The sequence below is a fragment of the Dama dama genome, chromosome 21, assembly GCF_033118175.1.
Source record: "Dama dama isolate Ldn47 chromosome 21, ASM3311817v1, whole genome shotgun sequence".
NCBI classification, from domain to species: domain Eukaryota; kingdom Metazoa; phylum Chordata; class Mammalia; order Artiodactyla; family Cervidae; genus Dama; species Dama dama.
The window spans coordinates 64,944,080-64,965,071 of NC_083701.1; the positions used below are offsets into that span (position 1 = coordinate 64,944,080).

Genomic DNA, 20,992 nt, shown 5'->3' on the forward strand with positions numbered 1-20,992 from the left:
ACCTATTGTCAAGGTCGTTGATTCTTTCCTCAGCCTATCCAGTCTGCTGATGAGCCCCAAAAGGAAATTACCCATCTCTGATGTTGTATATTTTATTTTAGTATTTGCATTTGATGCTCTTTTATAGTTTTCATCTTTCTGTTGAAATTCTCCTTCTGTTCATGTATATAGTCCCATTTTCCTACTAGATTTTAACATATTAACCATAGTTATGCTAAAGTTGCTCTCTGGTATTTCCAACATCTGGAAATATGATGCTGCTTTGTCTGGTTTTGTTAATTGCTTTAACTCTTGACAATGAGTTAAACTCTTTTCTTGTATTTTGGGGTGTGTCTTGTAATTTTTTAAATTGAACACTGGACATTGTGTGTGAAAGAATAGTAGAGATTATTCTCAGACTAGATGAGGATAAGTGTTTTGCTCTGTGAATATTATTTAGCTTCTATGAGCCCCAATAGTTTTTCTTTTTGACCTTGCTGCACTGCATGTGGGATCTTAGTTCCCTGACCAGGGGTTGAACCCCTACACTCTGCAGTGGAAGCAGAGTCTTTCCCCATGAGCCTCAGTTTTGTTATCAGCAAAATATGAATAAGCCCCAACTTCATAGATTTATTATGTGAAATATATAAAACATAAATGTAAAATAGTATTATCATTTGCTCATGGTAGATCTTTAATAAGGAAATTGGATTTTACATACTTGATTTTTTCAAGTGGTGACATTTTTTTCTATTAATTAAAAAATTTCATACCTCATTAAAAAATTCTAATAATATCAAAGTGTATAAATTAGAAAGTCAGATGCCTGCATATGTTCAGTTAAGACTATACTATATTGTGTGTTCCTCTACCTTTCAATGAATAACTTAGAACAAAAAATTGGTGTCACTATATTTGATTTAATGTTCATAAATACATGCATAAAAGCCAGAGGTCTTCCAAAGCTTTATCCAGTATTTACTTCTGAAGTAGAAACAATGTTTTTAGTAAGTGGTATAAAGAAATGCCCCCACTGGGATCTCTACCATATTTTGATTTTATGTGGGGGTGGGATTTGATTTGATTCTATGTGGGATTATTCTTTACACTAGGAAAACAGAATTTGGAAAGTATCAAGAAGGATAATGTCAGGAAGTATGAAAGAGTGTTGTGCTTTGTAAATGATCAATAAAGTTGCTGGGTGAAGAGGGGCTTCCTAAAGCTGCAGACCCAGGATTTCTGGCCAGAAAGGACAAAAGTGCCCTCTCTCTTGTTCTTGCTAAGACCTGGGCAGCATTTCTTCCAAGTCTGCAACGACGTAAGAGACAACAGCCCAAACAGCAGCAGCAAGATTCATCTGCTTTGGATCCATGACGGTCATGGTGTCTCCATGGGAGTGATGGAAGGAGAAATATTTATACAGGTCATCAAGTAGACTGGCTCCTGGGGAGAAAAGAGGAAGAACTCTTAATGAAGTATTTTGACAGACGTTGCTGAATAGCTGTTTAGATACCACTGGCCCTCTTCCTTGCTCTTATTGGACAGGCTGTGATGGCAAAATAATGACATTCCCAGCCTCCCTTGCAGCAGGAAATGGCCGTATGGCATCGTTCTGAAGACTGTGATATGAGTGGCAGGCGTGGGAGAGTTCTAGGAAAGCCTTAACCTGGTTGACAAGAGTCAGGAAATGCTCTCGTGATGAATTAAAAGAGATGAGAAGACTAGCACTGCAGGGGGCAAAAAGCCTCCACACTAAAAATGGCAAGGTGGAAACACAGAAAGAGACTGGGTTTAGAAAATACGGCAAGCCCACTGAGTAAGCTCTACACTGCCTAATTCTGAACTTCCTGCTATGGGAAGGAAAATAAATTTTATTTGAAAAGCAAGTGATACAAATGTCCCCTCTATTTATAAAAGGACTATATATATATATATATATATATTTTTTTTTTTTTTTGTATCAGCAGAGTGCAAATTATGTACATCCCTGGATACAAAAGAAAGTCAGTACTCCTTTGCTCGAGATTTTTTTTCTCAAGTCATTCAGTCACTTCCCATGAAATCTCCCAGCAAGTCCCACCAACAGGAGTCTCTACCACCCTTAAGAACTTTCTTCTTACTCTAGTGAGGTCTTTTTCTAGTTTGGTCATGGATCAAACCTCAGGGAATGGTGGCTCAGCTGGTAAAGAATCTGCCTACAATGCAGGAGACCTGGGTTTGATCCCTGGGTTGGGAAGATCCCCTCGAGAAGGGAAAGGCTACCCACTCCAGTACTGTGGCCTGGAGAATTCCATGGACTGTATATGCATGGGGTCACAAAGAGTCGGACATGGCTGAGCGACTTTCACTTTCTCACTCTAGTGAGGCTTTCATCTAGTTTAGTTATGGATCAGAGCCTCAGGGAATCTTCATACCTCCTAGTCATCCTTCAGAATCTACTGGGCCCACTCTGTGGGTTCTTTTGCCTCAGGCCTAATTATTTATTTACTTACCATTTTATTAAGATATATACCATACATACATAAGATTGTAGATTATAAAGGGTGACAGTATAAAAGTTCACATATGCCCATGATTTAATGCAAGAAAGGCATCACCAGTACCTTTAAAACCCATTTTATGAGCTCCTTCTCACAACCCCTCTCTCCAGAGGGACCCACTATCCTGTTCTGCTTGTGTTTCAGCCACTCCTTGCTTTTCTTCATAGTTTTTCAAAATAAATATAATCAACACTCTCCAGGCTCTAAATGTAGGGGTGGAATTGTTGGGCTATAGAGCATGCATATGTTTAATTTCATCATGTATATCCAAAATGTATTCCTTTTCAGTTTATCCTCCCATTGTTAGTATATGAGTCTTCCTCTCGCTTCACATCTTCTTTAGCACTCAGTATTAATTTAAGCTAGTTTTTGCTGATGTAGTGGATGTGAAATATTATCTCATATGATTTTAATTTTTAAAATTATTGAGAATATGTTTTCATATATGTATTTTTTGTCATTTCTATTCCATGAAATGCCTGTTCATTCCCCTTGCCTATTTTCAATTGAGTTGCCTTTTCTTATTGATTTGCAGGAGTTCTTGATATATTTTAGATACTAACCTTTTGTTGGTGGTTAGTTTATATAAATCATTTCCCAGCTTGTGACTCTTTTCATTCTGTTTAGCATGCATTTAGATGAATAGATGTTCTTACTCAATGCAGCTGAATTTATGCACACTTTCCTTTATGATTTTTACTTTTCTCTGTTGTTTAAGAAATCCTTCCTTAGCTTTATATCACAAAAATAGTTCCTAGGGTCCTAGTCTAAAACTTTTAAAGTTTTGTTTTTCATTTTTAAATTCTTCAACCACTTAGAACCAGAATTGATTTTGCTGTAGGGTAGGCTTCTATTTTTATTTTTCAGTGTTCCAGCAAAATTTGACGGGTCCATCCTTTTTCTCTATTGTTTATGTCTGCAGCATCTATAGGGAGTGCTCCTTTTCACTCCTGATACTGGTTATTGAAGTCTTCTCTCTCTCTTTGTTCACTAATCTTGCCAGCAGTTTGTAGGTTCTATTATTCTTAAAAATAAATAAATAAATAAAGAGATAATTTTGGGGGGATAATATTTTCTAATGTGTGGTAGTTTTCCTTCATTGATTTTTACTCATACTTATTTCCCTTCTTATTCTTTGTTTGGGTTGATTCACTTTTTTTTTCTTTTTTAAACTTTTTGAGTTGAATGCTCAGTTTATTCCTTTGTACAATTTCCTTCTGGAGGCTCAGTGGTAAAGAACCCGCCTGCCAGTGAAGGAGATGCAGGTCTGATCCCAGGGTCAGGAAGATCCCCTGCAGAAGGAAATGGCAACCCATTTCAGTTGGGAAATTATTAATTGCCTGGAAAATCCCATGGATCGAGGAGCCTGGTAGGCTACAGTCCGTGGGGTCACAGAAGAGTTGGACACGACTGAGCGACTAAACAAGACGACTTTCCTTACATAAGCAGTAAGGCTACAGTCTCCCCTTGCTACTGTTTCAGCTCTCTATATCCCATCAGTTGTGATGAGTATTTTCATGATCACTTAATTCTAAATATTTACTAATTCCTAGTTTGATTTTTTTCTTTGATGCACAAGTTAGAATGTGTTTTTTTAATTTTCAAAGGTACAGGGTTTCCTTTTCATTATTGACTTCCAATGTAACTGTTAGAGAATGTGGGCTATGTGATACAAATTCTTCAAGTTTTGCTGAGATTTTTCTCCCTGGCATACTGGATGATCCATTTTATAAATGTCGCATGTGTCGAAAAGAGTGCTTTCGGTGTACTGGGTATGCAAGCATTAAAACAAATTTGTTAACTGTATTCTTCAAATCTTTTAACACCTTATTGATTTATTGTCTTATCAATTTTGAGAGAAATGTGAGAAAATGACCTATAATTTTGGATCTCTTTTTTGTAATTCTAACAATGTTTTTCGTTTTTTTTTTTTAAATATATTTGTATGCTTGTAGGAGCATACAAACTTGGAATCATATCTTTCTGGTATTAATAAACTGAACATCTTTATCAATATGTGGTCATCCTTGCCATTTGTAGTAATGCTTTTTGTCTTGAAGTCTAGTTTTCCTAGTATTTAATAACAACCTCCTTTCCTTACCTCATTCTTCATGTGTCTTTTCCCATCAATTTATTTGCAGTCTGCCTCTGTCCTTATATTTTTAGGGAATTCTCTTATGAATAAAGTTCAACTTTAAAAACTAATCTAACAATCTTTGGGTTTTAACTGGAGGTTATAATTCATTAATATAGATTCTGATTATTGTCATTTATACCATCTCAATTTTTGCTTTCTATTTGTTTATTTGCTTTCTGTTATTTTTTTCCTTTTCTTTCTTGCTCTCCTTGTGTAGATTTTTTTTCCTCCTATTATTCCTCTGCCACCTCCCCAACTCTTCTTGTTTGGAAGTCACACACTTTATATCAGTTCTCTCACTGGAGATCTCAAATGATTGATCTCTCAATAGCTGACATATTTATATAAAGTTAATCAATAAAGGACACTAGGATCCTAAGTTTTGTCTCCTGTCCCAGATGCACTCACTTCTCTTTAAAATCCATGCTCTAGGCCAACAAGGATGGGCAAAGATACCCTCAGACAAAGGCTGTGGAGTTTTCTTACTTCTTACGAATTCTCACTTCATCATTTTTCACCTCTGAGGAATTCGCTTACTTTGCCTTACTAGGCCATGTATTATAGAAAGACAGTCATTGTTTTACCCAACAATTATTTTTTGAGGGGCAGGGGTGGCTTGATGTGTCTAGGAGCTTCTGGTCTACCACACTGCCGCGTTCTCGTCTCCCATTTCTCTACTTCCTGGTCTGTGCAGTGGACAGTCTCAGTGTTCCTGAGCCCTCTATTGCCTCAGAATGCTGTCCAGGTTTTCCTTCTGCCAATCCAAGTTTTAAAGACTCTGTACAAAGGTTTTCCTGTACTTATCTTCCCAAACTCCTTGCTCTGGAGTAAGATAAGAATTTCTCTCTATTCATTCATATTTCACCCTGAGTTCAACTACGGTGCTATCAAACATAACACAAGCCACTGAAGCAAAGTAAATACACGAAAGAAAGCTCAGCTCTCAACTCTGACAATTAAAGATTCCAATACCTGTCAGCAAATACCCAAAACAGCGTGTATTAAGCTGATAACACCTATCGAACCCTTCACCTGTGTTGACGAGGCTTCTTCCTGTTCAGTGATTTTTTCTTTCTAAACGAGTAAAACATGTTTTCTGTTTCTCAAATAGCTCTGAAAGGGTGGGGTCTCACCATTATCCAGCCTAATGATGTACAACCTTCAGTGGGTGGGCTAGAGCTGAGGTTCGTAAGTGTCCAGAAGGTTCTGTCCAATTCAACTGGACAAATAATTGAATTCCTACAACATTCTAGCAGTGGGCTAAGATATAAAGGTGAAAAAGACAGTCTCTGCTCTCAAAAGCTTATTCTGCAGTAGAGGCAGCAAAAATGTGCCCACAAGTAATAGTAACACAACCAGAATATACTGAATGCTGTGGGGAAAGGACAAAAACCAGTGGCTACTTCAAGTAGTTGAATGACCTTTTCTGAGCCCTATGTTAGGTCCCGTTGCTGTGTGCACTCCATACTTCTTCTATCGGAATCTTCACCATTCTTTCTTACAATTGCCTGTTTCACATTTGTTTTCTCCACTATATTGTAAGTTCCCTGAAGGCAAGGCCACTGTTTTGTTCTCTACTCTGTCACCAGTTGAAGCTGAAGCTCCAATACTTTGGCTACCTGATGTGAGCTGCGGACTCATTGGAAAAGACCCCATTGCTGGGAAAGAGTGAAGGCAAAAGGAGAAGGGGTCAGCAGAAGGTGAGATGGTTGGATGGCATCACCGACTCAATGGACATGAACTTGGGCAGACTTTGGGAGATAGTGAGGGACAGGGAGGCCTGGAGGGCTTCAATCCACTTGCTCACAAAGAGTTGGACACGACTTAGCAACTGAACAACCACAAAAAGCCTAAAATGTAACAGCAAATAGATGATGAATGTATATTTGCAAAGTGAATGAATGAAATCAGCAAATTTTATACATGAACTGAGGCTTGAGGGTGCTGTGTCAGAACCATTGTAGGAAACAGATGGGACACTCCAAGGAGAAAACTGGGAAATTTTAATGAAAGTATTATTTACAAAGAGTGGTCAGGGTTAAGTAAAACTCATGAGGGATGCTAAAGGAGCAGCAAGGAAGGTCATTAGCACCTCTCAGCCTCAAAGGACACAGAAGAAAGCAGCGATAGCTACAGATCTATCTGCTGGAGAGGGTCACCAGAGGAGCTGTGCTTGTCTATAGAAGCCAGAGAATCAGTCCCCGCTGGTGCCTCTCATATCCAACTGGGCTCCCTTGGCCAAATCCAATCATAAGCCAGAGGGTAGTCTGTAAGAGTTAGCCTCCCAGGGCACAGTATAGGGTAGAGAAAGGTGAGGATTGATATGGAGTAGTAAAAGAGAGTATCTAGCACAAGTACTTAGGATGTCAACAGACAGAGATATTCTAGGTGAACAGAACATGTGAGCATTCCAGTTTGGGTGATGTGGGCTAATTTCAGGCAGATAAAGTTGGCAACTGATTTATCCATGAAAAGTCCTAAATAAGGCTGAAAATAGACTGAATGTAGTCCTTAAATGGGGAGCCATTGGGGGGGGGGGCAACGGGCAAGAAGATGGGGAGACTGGAGCTGCACCTTAGGGAGACATCCCAGAAAAATGTGGAGCTGGAACTGTGTAAACGACTGTGGTGGTGAGGAAACAGCTGGGGAGAAGGTACAGTTTGGGGGACAAGTGACAAAGAATAGGGCCAGACGATGATATCCAAACCCCCAAACAGTGAAAAGGGCAGCAGTCCATTTTTAAACTAGAAGACAACTTATGCCATGAACTCACAGCACAACCCAGGAGAGAAAAATCGGTGTGTTTACTCTGGTAGGAAAAAGAAGCAGTTTAACAGAAATCACGACATTTTGGATCTAGTTAAAACTGGTGAGAAGCACATGCTCTCTGGATGCCAGTTAGCATGGGGTGGATGTCTTATTCATGGACGTGTTAAGGATGGCATCAAGGATTTCAAAGAATGGAAGTCACCGAAGCTAGATAGAAGGTCAATCAGAGCTGTGAACCTGCAGAAACAGGAAAGGACATTTAATTCCAACAGACAGAGTATGGCTTGCTGAGGGCTGGTTTGCTCCCATTTAGTTTCCTAAAGACTCGTCATGGTGGCTGACAGACTAAGGCTCCAAATTCCTTATTGAAAAAATAGAAGCAAGAAATATTTGTGCATGCCCTCTTCAAGGCCTCTGAAATTCCCTTTCTGTCTCAGACTGAAAGAAACTGACTGCCAGATGGCTGGGAACTTGGCTGCCTCCCTTTAGGACTGGTGACTTAAGGAAAGCATTTCCTCAGAGACCATTGAAGTTCCCATGAACATTTTACAAAACTGAAACAGTTCCAGAAGATCTGGTACCACCAATGAGAATGCTGATAACCACAGGAGATATGAGAGCCGGCCTGCTGGCAGCCTTGCAGCTTTGTCTCTGCGGTTCCAAGGAGACGTTTCATCAGTGACAGCCACTGATCAGAAAGACCAGCACGGAGGGACAGCCTGCATTTCAATTCCTGAGAGCACTTGACGATGCGGGTGGGGCGGTGGGGGAGATCTCAACTATCCTTAGGGATAAATGGCAGTGTCTTTGACAGGTATGTGAGTTCTGAACAGGGAATCATCAAATGATTCTTTTTTTAATAATTAAATTTATTTTTAATTGAAGGATAATTGAAACAATGGAAACAGTGACAGACTTTGTTTTCTTGGGCTCCAAAATCACTGTAGACAGTGACTGCAGCCATGAAATTGAAAGATGCTTGCTCCTTGGAAGAAAATCTGTGATAAGCCTAGACAGCATATTAAAAAGCAGAGACATTACTGTGCCAACAAAGGTCCATATAGTCAAAGCTATGGTTTTTCCTGTAGTCATGTATGGATGTGAGAGTTGGACCATAAAGAAGGCTGAGCGCTGAAGAATTGATGCTTTCTAACTGTGGTGCTGGAGAAGACTCTTGAGAGTCCCTTGAACTGCAAGGAGATCTAACCAGTCAATCCCAAAGGAAATCAGTCCTGAATATTCATTGGAAGGACTGATGCTGAAGCTGCAGCTTCAATATTTTGGCCACCTGATGCAAGGAGCCGACTCATTGGAAAAGACTCTAATGCTGGGAAAGATTGAAGGCAGGAGGAGAAAGGGATGACAGAGGAGAAGATGGTTGGATGGCATCATCGACTCAATGGACATGAGTTTGAGCAAACTCTGGGAGATGGTGATGGACAGGGAAGCTTGCGTGCTGCAGTTCATGGGGTCGCAAAGAGTTGGACATGACTGAGCGACTGAACAAATAATTGTGTTGGTTTCTGCCAAACATCAACATGAATCAGCCATAGGTACACCTATGTCCCCTCCCTCTTGAACCTCCCTCCCACTGCCCTCCCTACTCCACCCCCTTAGGTTGTTGCAGAGCCCCGCTTTGAATTCCCCGAGTCACACGGCAAATTCACATTGGCTATCTATTTTACATATGGTAATATATATGTTTCCATTTTAGTCTCTCCATATATCCTACCCTCTTCTTCCGCCCCCGCCCCATGTCCATATGTCTATTCTCTATGTCTTTGTCTCCATTGCTGCCCTCCAAATAGGTTCATCAGTACCATCTTTCTAGATTCCATATACTATGAGTTAATATACAGTATTTTTCTCCTCCTGACTTACTTCACTCTGTGTAGGTTCACCCACTTCATTAGAACTGACTCAAATGCAAACATTCCACTTCATTGGAACTGACTCAAGGCTCTAGGTTCATCCACTTCACTAGACCTGACTCAAGTGCGTTCCTTTTTATGTCTGAGTAATATTCCATCATATATGACTTTTAGAAGTAGAAAGCTGGTAGGAAGGAGCCTGCTCTGAAGGCCAACATTCTTCCCTTGGAAATAAACTACAGCAGGCTCAGGGCAGTTCACCATTAGGAAGTTAGTTCTAATGGAAGTTTGGAATTTAAGGATGTGAAGATATGTCCTTGAGCTTGTCAGTCAAGGAACTGGACCTAGACAGGGAGATACAGCTGAGAGAACATAGGGGTTAGTGTCAGATATGACTGGGTTTGAATTCAAACTTGGGTGAATTCAGGCAAATCACGCAAGGCGACCCAGCCTGTTTTCCCCACTCATGAATGAATCAGGGCTGATGATACCCAAGTTCAAGATGCTGGTGAGGATGACTAGGCATTCAGTTAATACTTTGTTATAGGCATTATGTGTCACCAAGGTTGACACAGCCTATCCACAACAGCATGACCAATTAAATACAACTTGAAGGATTTAAATTTCTCATTTAATAAATCAAGGTTCTGATGATTTTTAAAAAATTTTTATTTACTTAGTTTTGGCTGCACCGGGTCGTTGTTGCTGTGTGGGCTTTTCTCCAGTTGCGGCAAAGCGGGGTTGGGCAGGGTGCTCCTCTCTAGTGATGCGCGGCCTCCTCGTGTGGTGGCTTCTCTCGTTGCAGAGCACGGGCTCTAGGGTTCATAGGCTTCGTAATGTTGGCTCCTGGACTCTGGAACACAGACTCAACAGTCGTGGCTCATGGGCTTAGGTGCTTTGGGGCATGTGGGATCTTCCTGGTCCAGGAATCAAACCCGTGTCTCCTGCGTTGGCAGGAGGAGTCTATCAACAGAGCCACCAGGGAAGCCTGATGATCGGTCTTCAAGATGAACCAGTTGGGCTGTGAGGTCTCTTCCATGTGACCCCGCCTTGACCCGGGTTTGGATTATTTTCCCTTCTCCTCCGGCTCTCCCCACTTCTCTCTCCTCTCTGAATCCCTTTCTGTAAACATTCATCTCACAAAATATTTTCCAGCTGTGTGACTGGGTGAAGATGGTCCAATGAATATTGTAGGAAATACCTGACCTGCCCCTCATTGCTCACAGCAGATTCCAGTCTTCACAGAGCAATCCCATTAATGACCGTGGTCCGGGCAGGATTTGGAACAAGATTAAATGAATACCTGCTAATTTCTGAAGAGAAGGGTGGTAAATACACAAAGATTCTCATGGCCCCCTCTTATCGTAGATTGACTCATTCATATGTAATCAGTGGGTTTTCATGTACACAAATTAAGCAATTCATGTTATGAGAAGTTTTTGAAAGACATTTGAAAGCTTTCAGAGTTTCAATTCAAGTCTGTTATCTCCGGGCATACATTGACTGCAGCAATGTTTCATGAAGCACGCACTCACAGGCAAGCAGCTGTGGAAAATCCATTTCTCCTTTATAAACAGATCTTGAACAGTCTGGGGTATGCAATTTAATTACAGTGTAATGTATTACAGACATTTCCTGATCATAATAATTATGGGGTTAGAGAAGAATGTTATGGCCTTAACTTATTCCCTGCAAGAAAACTTAGTCTCTTGTATAAAATACAAAATTACATTTAAAGTTTAATTAAAGTTATTTCTTTCAGCAACATTATCAGATGAAGAAACATTATTACCAAAACAATTAGAAAATCAATTTGTGAAATTTGCAGACATTTAATCTCTCTTTTCAAAAGGGGCAGTTTTATCCTTACTATATTGAATTTCATTGAAAATTGGAGTGAGATGCAGGTAATTAATAGCTTCCTAACCCCTAGCACTCCAGAAGAGAAGCAGCTTATAAGAGCAAAGAACAGTAAAACAAAGGAAAGGAAAGGACACGAAGGAGAGGAACTGGAAAAACATCCCAGATCAAAACTCCATGAAAAGGATTATAATTTTACTTTCTAAATTCTCACCCAGGAATTTCCAAGCATGTGCTAAAAAGTTTCAAGTATCACTAAGACCTTCCTCCTTCCATCTCTTTGGAAAACGTGGATTGGTGGCTGGGATAATTTTGACCACAGGTCAAAGGGCAACACCCACATATCTGGAGGACCTCCAGTTCTCAGGTATCTGAACTCTGTGATAATGATTCGTCTTCCCACAAAGCTGAAGGAACTGTATGGGGATAATAAGACTAATTAATTACTAATTACTGCTACAGGAAGACAGCACTGCAGGCTCTCTAAACCTGTAGGAATGACAGGAACAATACTGTCTCTTAAGGACTTCCAGTGTGCCTAGGGCTTTTTGGAGATTATTTCATTTAATTTTCCAAGTGACCCCATGAGGGAATGACCATCATGCCTCATTGACATATGGAAAATTGATTTAAATAACTGGAGTCACATGGTAGTAAGTGATAGAGATGGGATTCAAATCCAGGTGTCTCTGACCTGAAAACTCTGCTCCTGACCAGCTTTCTGCACCTTCTCTCCCTGCCCTATCCCAGGACACCTGTAAAAGTTTTTATTTTCCCTGGTGGAGAACCGTGTGTGTGCGGTTTGCTCCACCCTCAGCACTAGTCCCCCATCCCTATTTTGCTTCATGACAAGAAGATGGAAATTCAAGCTGGATGTATCTTGGGCCGTGAACTGGAGTCAAGACTCAATCACGTTCGGACAGTGGGCACGGGCAGCCTGGGACTACTTGCCAGACGATGGATGGCAGAACCCCTCCTGACACCAAGTCCACTGTTCCTGCAGGACCTGCCAGTCCTCCCAGGAGCTAAAACCATCCCATCTAAAACCCACCCCTCCCCTCTGATCATTCATCATCCCCTTACCCTGCTTCTTTCCCCTCGCTTTTCATAGCAATTTCTACTACCGAAGTCTATGTTAGTCTTATAATGATTTCATTATTTGCTGCCTGATTTTCCCATTAGAAAGTAAGAGCAAGGGCTTTGTCTTTTTCACCCTAATCCCCTATGCCTGGCAGGTAGTAAGTGCTCAGTAACTGTTGAATCACTGAATGGATAAATGAATGAATTATTAAACATCTAACGGCGCAAAAGTAGAGAGATATACTGACTGCATTCTCTGACTCTATAGCAATTTTGCTAAGTAAATCCTATTTTCTGGGGATTCTCCTCTCATTTGCTGCCTTGGTGAAAGACAAGAAGATTCTTGTTCCCCTCAAAACATGGGATATTTCACGTATAAGCTGAGATCTAAACACTCTGTTCTGTGCTACTCAATATGTTCCTTTACTTTTTACCACTGTTATGGAAATTATCCACAATTCGAAAATAAAGCAAAAAGGTGGGTAGTATATACTTCCAATGTCATTCAGGGGCAAAGTCCATGTGAAGATTATCTAGGACTACGCACTTAGTTTGACTCGTTGCTTACTACTGATTAAAGGTCCCAGACGTAGTGATGTTTTATGTTAACTCATAGATATTTAGTCTAATACAGATGAAAATTATTTCTGTCCCATAGAACAGTTAGTTCCAAAGGTTACAGTTTATTGGCCTCTAAAACATTAACCAGTTAACCAGTTTTTATCTAACTTGGCAATCTTAGGTTGCTGCTGCTAAGTCACTTCAGTCGTGTCTGACTCTACGCAACCCCATAGACAGCATCCCACCAGGCTCCCCCGTCCCTGGGATTCTCCAGGCAAGAACAGTGGAGTGGGTTGCTGTTTCCTTCTCCAATGCATGAAAGTGAAAAGTGAAAGTGAAGTCACTCAGTCGTGTCTGACTCTTAGCGACCCCATGGCCTACAGCCCACCAGGCTCCTCTGTCCATGGGATTTTCCAGGCAAGAGTACTGGAGTGGGGTGCCATTGCCTACTCCAAATCTTAGGTTAATATTTATTAAATCACACACACTCAGTTTCTCAAATGCACTTTGAATTAGTGTGAATATCTTACTGATTCTCATATTAATGAATGAATTGAATAAAATCTTTGACATGACATGCGTTCATGTTTCATTTGCATGTGAATCATGATTTTACCTTTTAGAAAGTTATAATTTAATACCACCCATCTACAACCTTAAACCATAAAGGAATAATCACATTCATGTTTCTTCTCCAAAGTTCAGTGACTCATGGATCCCGTCTATGATTTTATCCATGGTTACTCTAAGAGCACTGGGCAAAGTGGTCACCAACACAAGGGCTGGTCTTCTGCCTTCTCCCTGTATGGTCCCCAGTTATGAGGAGTGTTGGGGGGAAAAGAAAAACAAATTTTATACACAGACACACACATATTAATGTAAATATATGTGTATATATCTATACGTGTATCTCTCTCTCTCTAGAAAAACATACGTGTGTGTGTGTGTACTCTGTCTCTGACAGAGTACACTGTGAGAACATTCAACACACACAGGTTTTCAGATTAGGAAAGACTCTAAAAATTGGTGCCACGGTGGAGGTTATAATGAAAGTCTTAAAATCATCATGGTGTTCTACAATGGTGTTCAAATGGAAAGATTTTGATTTTTAGATACAGATACTTAAAGGTTACAAAGCTGCATGTGCAGTGGAAGACCACTGTTAGAAGATGTAAACCTTTGTTTCTGATTGCCACCTCCATTCTGTTGGCAAGTAGACACAAAGGAATGAGAGAAGCTGGGAGTATTGCATGGACATGTGCTAGACCCACTTCCTGTACTGAATATGAATGATTCTGGAAGGCTGGCTGGCAGGGGTATTGCAGGAATGCCTGGGTGACATGGGGCAGCTGGAGAGAGCCATTGTAAATGACTACCATCTTGGAGGGCAACAGGTCAATAGGAAGATGTCCATTCATGAGAGAGGCTGCAAGGGAGACTCTACGAACCTCTGATTAGTGATAGATACTGCCACGTGGCCAGGTTGGCGGATCTGTAATATTTACTTAAAAAAAAAAAAAAGGGTTGTTATTAATATTAAAGCACTTCCCTATAGTCTATCAGGAAAAAGGTCATAGTTTTCATAAAAGGAAGAGTTGTATTGTTTTTACAATTTTTAAAAAGGTTTTTAAAAACTTACAAAAAAGGAGAAAGGGGGTATTTTACCCATTCAAAGAAACTTTGATAAACTATGCTACAATCAAAAAGTCACACTTGCCATGGGACTGCAGGGACTGTTTCGCCGCGCACAGGGGTCCAGCTGGCTATGGGATGAGGGACAGAAGCAGCTGGGTATTTCTCACTGCTGAAGGCAGCCACCTGAGGACTGGCATCACTACTGGGAACTGGAATCAGTTTTGAGAACCCACGCTAGCGCTTCCAGTCGCATTGTGGATCTCCATTTCCCTCTCCTGCCTGCCCTCACCCAGGCTAAAACTGCCCCTTTAAAGGGATCTAACTAAATTCAGAGCTGATCAAGCCATATTGGGTTACAAAGAGTTATGACATTATTTTAGAGTATGCACTCCAAATTTTATGAGTCATGGCAAGGTGGGCAGCCAAGTCCTCCACAAAATGGCTTTGGGGGCTATTGTCAGCAGTAGAATTCTGGGCTAGAGGGACCAAGAGTCTGTACCAAGATGGCCTTTTTAATTTTTTGATATCATAGTGTGAAGGTCATGGGAAGTTGTACAACAGAAAATAGGGAATATACAGAAGAAAGGTTTACTACTAAAAAAAATCCCATCTGAAAAGATGGCAGCATTAAAAACAATAAAAAGTAACCCTAAATGTGGTGCTAGAGAAGACTCCTGAAAGTCCCTTGGACAGCAAAGAGATCAAACCAGTCAATCTTAAGGGAAATCAATCTTGAATACTCGTTGGAGGGACTGATGCTAAAGCTGAAACTGTAGTATTTTGGTCACCTGATGCAAACAGCTGACTCATTGGAAAAGTCCCTGATGCTGGGAAACATTGAGGGCAGAAGGAGAAGAGGGTGTCAAAGGATGAGATGGCTGGATGGCATCACCAATGAAATGGACATAAACTTGGGCAAACTTTGAGAGATGGTGAAGGGACAGAGAGGCCTGGTGTGCTGCAGTCCATGGGGTCACAAAGAGTAGGACATGACTGGGCGACTGAACAACAACACTAGCGAATAATATGCAATCAAAATCCAGAAAAATGAGAATGGTATCTTGTGAATCAATTTACAGGCAGCTCAGGCCAATGAAGAAAATTGATCTGGGAGGGAGCACCTTTAGACTCTTCGATTCTTTATTGTTTGTTTATATGTCAGGTAGCATGGATTTATCCAAAATAAGTACGTCCACACTTTTGTGTAAGTCAATTGGTTTCAAAAAGATCACAAACCACTTGAATAAAGCTGCAAAATACAGTCAAATTTTCTCCACCCCCAGCTTCTGGGGAAAGAACTACAAGGAAAATAGAAACATGGTGAATAGTCCTGCCTCAAACCATAAGCCTTGAAGATGAAGCAAGTAAACTTAGAAGTTGACACTGGTGAAAAATTTGGTGACTATCGGCTCAGTTATTCTAATACACTCTTTTATTTACACCAATAGCCAGTTTCTTTCTTGGTCACTTGGCTGGCTCCCACCTGGCAGTTAAATGCAGCCCCATTAATTGACTATCTGCTTAAGAGATGCCATTTTTTAAAAACACAAAACCTTTTAAAGTACAACCTTCTAAAAATCATTATGCAGTGAGGGGAAAAATGAGCTAAACATCAAAAGCTTTGTGGATTCCTAAACAAAGGAAACAAATGTATAAGAAGGAGACTGGGAAATGAATATGCTTTTAATGCAAACACGTTTCACTTAAAGTAAAGCATCAATTCAAGGAATGTCCATTAAATGCCAATGCTCATGAAAAGATCCTGGCCCATAGTAATCAATTTATAGGGAATCTACAAGGCTGAGATGTAAATTTAACATTTAAATGTAGCTGAATTCCCAATGCTATTATGGTTCACCCTCATTAATACAATTCTTAGGACCATTCTTATAGTGAAGAAACAGTGATTATTCTCAGTAGCCACCCAACATATAATTATAGTACATTTGATTAAATGCTCCTGTTGTGAGATAAACCACAATTTATACATTTCTGTGTGTTCTTTTAAAAAAGGTTGATGATGAAAAAGGAAGCTAATGCTACTTTGTGAGACAACATGTCCTTAGCTGTCCCACCCTTTCTACTCAGACTCCAGCTTTATGGGCAAGGTGAATGGTGCTTGAGATTTGCTGCTACAGATCCTGAAATAATTTTCAGGGCAGAGTTTATAAATAACACCAAGAGTCCAGTTGTTTCACCTTCTGAGTCACTTTTCTTAGAGTCTTTATAATTCTTGACAAAAGGTGGAAAGAAAAGAATGTTGTCCTTTACTAACTAATTAAGCTGGTAAGAAGCCCTCATTATTAGGAGGGACTTGGAACATGAAGCATGAATTATTTCTTGTTAATTTCATACAGCCAAAGAACAGTCTTCCCGTTGCTGTAGACAGGTTAAATGACTACTCAGTATGATTAGAGTGACACTTACAAAGTAGGAATCTTGACTTTATTGCTGAATAACCCCAAACCACCTGGGGTTGTGTCAGATATGATGCGTATGCAAGGCTTTTGGAAAGGAGATCATATTCATTCATCTGATATCTGTTGAGCACCTACTAAGTGCCAAGTATGTTGCTAGGCCCTGGGCAAACATTGATGGACATAACTTACAGGTGTCCGCTCTCATGGAATTTCATAGAACTTTTAATTTAGTAGAATACATCTCTGTAAAAATGAGGTTGATTGGAAAATAAAGTATATCACATCCAAAACTGCTTAGGACTCTGCAGATGAAACTTAAAAAGGAGAAAGCTCATTCTTCCCAGGTTTCTGATTTTAATGCAATAAAGATTAGAGGACGTTAGAGGGTGGCACAGGCTGGTTCACTCTGGGCATGGTACTCCTACTTATCGTCTCTGGAGTGTTGGCAGGGTACAACAACATATTATTTAATGATGAGAGAGATAATAAATCATAACCATTTTCATAGCCAGGACTTACTAAGTACATTCTATGTGCAATGGACTTAACTAAACATGCAAGGTCTTATCAAATCTTCATGAAGATTTTATAATTATTTTTATAGAATTTTTGCAGATGAATAAACTTAGACTTAAAGATTTTAATGACAATTTTAAGCAAAGGAGTCTGATGAGAGGATGTGCAGAACTTATTTCGTTGTGCTGAATCCATTCCTTCATCTTAAGGATGAAGGCCCATAGGAGTGAGGAGGCTTGCCCTCCCAGAGTGGGGTGAAGGGGCAATTCTATAAATCTGCCATCATCACCATCTTCAGGTGATCCATGCCCATATCATCTCCATCTTTTCTTTCCAGGGAACTTCTCACACGAATCTGTGTTTTTTGAAATTCCTTCTATTAGATTTCATAATAGAATATCAGGTTTGTACATTCCAGAATTAGATCCTTCCCTTGCTTATAATTAAATCTCACTTGCCTGGTAACAGACACTGAACCCCACTCTGCTGTCTCAGGGTGAACCCCACCCTACCTGTGGTCAGTGGATTGTCAGGATGGCTACTCCTCCTCTTAACTTTTAGAATCTCTTCTCTCTGTGGGGAAACACCTCATCCTGGAAGCTTTGGTTTTATATAAATCAGAGATGGGAGAGAACTTCTCTAGTCCAACCACCATCTGATGTTTGAGTCCCCTTGCAGCATCTTTAATATATAGTCATTCAGTCTTCTCTTAAACGCCTCTATTGACAGGAAACTTGGGACCTTCCAAAGTGGCCCAACCCAGGTGGTCTCCAGTAATGCATTCATTCAGCATTAACTACATAAAATGAGCTTCGGGGCAAGTTTTAAGCAAAGAACTGTTACAATTCTACCAAGCCCCTGTGCTTTATGAGGCCCAAATAAGGGAGCTAAGACATGCACACCAAGAACTAAAACGTGAGATCCAAAGTTCTGTAGGAGCCCAGTGGATGGACAGGTCAACTTCAATTATAATATTCAATCAGACAAGACAACCCATGCTAATCCCCAACTTCTGAGACTCACTAAAGGAATTCAGTGTACTGTATAAGTTTGGGAAAGAGTTAGGCAATAGTAAGTGCTAATATTGTTTATGCAACAAATATTTAGTTTCTTTTATATATAATCTGTGTATTACAAAATATGCCCACTTTAAGTGCCCATTCTTTAAGTTCTGACAAATGTACACACATGTGTAACTCCCGCTGCAATCAAGCTATAGAACATTTCCACTGCTACTAAAAGATCCCCTTTTAGTTCATTCCTTCCTACCTTTAGCATCAGGCAACCACTGATTTGTTTCCAGGAACTATAGATTACATAGTCTTTCCTAAAATGTCACATGAATGGAATTATACAGTACACAGTCTTTAGTGTTTGGCTTCTTTAACATGATGATTTTAGAGTTCACCTATACTATTGCATAGTTTGTTCTTTTTTAATTTTTTATTGGCCATTGAATATGTAGGAAAGTCTCATCTTTGTCTGAATTTAGATTTCTAAGATGACTAATAATGTCAAGCACCTTTTGATGTAATTATTGGGCATTTATGTATATTCTATGTGAATGTAGTGCTTTTTAAAATTTATGTGATAATGTATATATGTATCTATTTTTGGATTCTCTGTTCTCTGCTATTGATCTGTTTGTCTATTCTTATGTCAATATACCACACCTCTAATTGTTGTAGACAGGACAATTTAAAAATCAGATAGAGTAAGTCCTCCAACATTTTTCTTCTTTTTCAAAATTGTTCTGTATTCTAGGTCCACAGCATTTCTGCATGGATTTTAGAATCAGCTTATCATTTTGTACAATAAAGCACTACTTTAGCTTCATCCCATACATTTTGATATGTTGTATTATTATCAAGAAGATCCTAAACAATTTCTAATTTTCCATGTGGTTTCTTCTTTGACCTATGTATGCTGTTTAATTTTTATATATTTGGACATTTTCTTAACACCTTACTGCTTTTGACTTCTTATTTAATTCTATGGTAGTCAGCAAATATGATTTCAGTCCTTTTAAATTCATTCAGATTGCTTTTAATGACTCAGCATATACTCTATCATGGTATATGCTCCATGTGCACTTTAAAATAAAAATGTGCATTCTGCTATTACTGAATTCATTATCCCATAATATCAATTTGATCATGTGGGTTGATAGTGTGTTTGAGTCTTCCATACCCATACTGACTTCCTATCTAATTTTTCTAACATCATTAAAAAATGAGTGTTGACATTTCCAACCATAACTATCTATTTGGCTCTTCTTTCAGTTCTGTTGTCTTTTTTTTCATGTATTTTTGAAGCTCTGGAATTGAGTGCATTCACATTTAAGACTTGCATGCCTTACTGATGAATAGACTCTTTTATGATTACAAGATGACCCTTTTCTATAATAACATTCTTTACTTTGACAGTTATTTCTATGGAAAGTACAGTTATTATGGTCTTCACATGTTCAGAATTTGTTGTATATCTTTTATTCATCCACTTACTTTTAGCCTACTTATGTCTTTAAAGTGTGCTTTTTGCAAATAACATATATGTAAGTCTAATTTTTTGTTCAGTTTGACAATCTCTGCCTTCTAATTAAAGGGTTTGGTCTGTTTATGTTTATGCAATTATTGATATGCTTGAATTTTAGTCTACAATCTTGCTGTTTTGCATTTGTGTCACTTCTTCTTTGTTCTTCCATTGAATGTACCACATATTCAACAAGCTTGATCGAGTTTTTGGCTGATCAAAATGTAAAATTTTTGCAGTCCTGTGGTTTTTGGATATTGTTCAGCCTCCAGCCTTCTTGATAGCTGTTCTCTGATGATTCTTGTGGAATTTTACTCTATACATGCTCAGCTTAGTATGCAGCAAAGGACTCAAGAGGACCCTTATGCAGATTTCTGGAGCCACCTTTCTGTGGAGCTCCTTGCTCTGGTACCCTGTCCCAGAAACCCAGCTCCCCCAGACTCCCCGAGTTCCTATCTTTGTAACTCAGTGAGTCCACTGAGCTGCGCTTGGGTGTTCCCTCCCTGCCTCATGACAGAAAACTAGGGCAATTACAGAGGTCATCTTTTGCTTTCTTTAATCCAGGGATCACAGTCCTCACCATATTGTCGTATAGTGGATGAATTAGTTGTCTGATACATTTGTCTAGTTTTCTAGTTTCTTCTTTTTTTTAATGGCAAGGGCAAGTCTAAGTTTCTCTCTTATGGCTTGAAGTAGATATACTTACAGCTTCTTGAAGGTATAAAATATGTCATAGGCTCCTACATTTCAGCATCTGACAGATACTTTACTTGTCAACATAGCACAGTGATCAATAGCACAAATTATAAAGCCAGCCTCACTGAGTGTGAATCTTGACTGCATGTATCAGCCTGTGAGACGGGGAAGGGTATTTTATTCTCTGTGCCTTAATTTTCCCATCTAGAATACAGGAATGGTAATAACCTAGCTTTTGGGTTTCTTTGAGTTTCAATGAGCTAATGAGTTAGAAGACTCTACACATGGACATCATCAGATGGTCAATACTGAAATCAGATTGATTATATTCTTTGTAGCCCAAGATGGAGAAGCTCTATACAGTCAGCAAAAACAAAACCAGGAACTGGCTGTGGC

At 39.6% G+C, this 20,992-nt stretch overlaps 1 protein-coding gene across 3 annotated transcripts in view; it reads right to left on the reverse strand.

The window, feature by feature from the left end:
• Window positions 1-879: 879 nt before the first annotated feature.
• CPQ (carboxypeptidase Q) overlaps window positions 880-20,992 on the reverse strand; it is a 526,376-nt gene continuing 506,263 nt past the window's right edge. For all 3 annotated transcript variants that reach the window (XM_061123718.1, XM_061123716.1, XM_061123715.1), the window contains exon 8: window positions 880-1,422. In XM_061123718.1, the coding sequence (XP_060979701.1) occupies window positions 1,259-1,422 (164 nt within the window). In that variant the 3' untranslated portion in view covers window positions 880-1,258. The remainder of the gene's footprint in view (window positions 1,423-20,992) is intronic.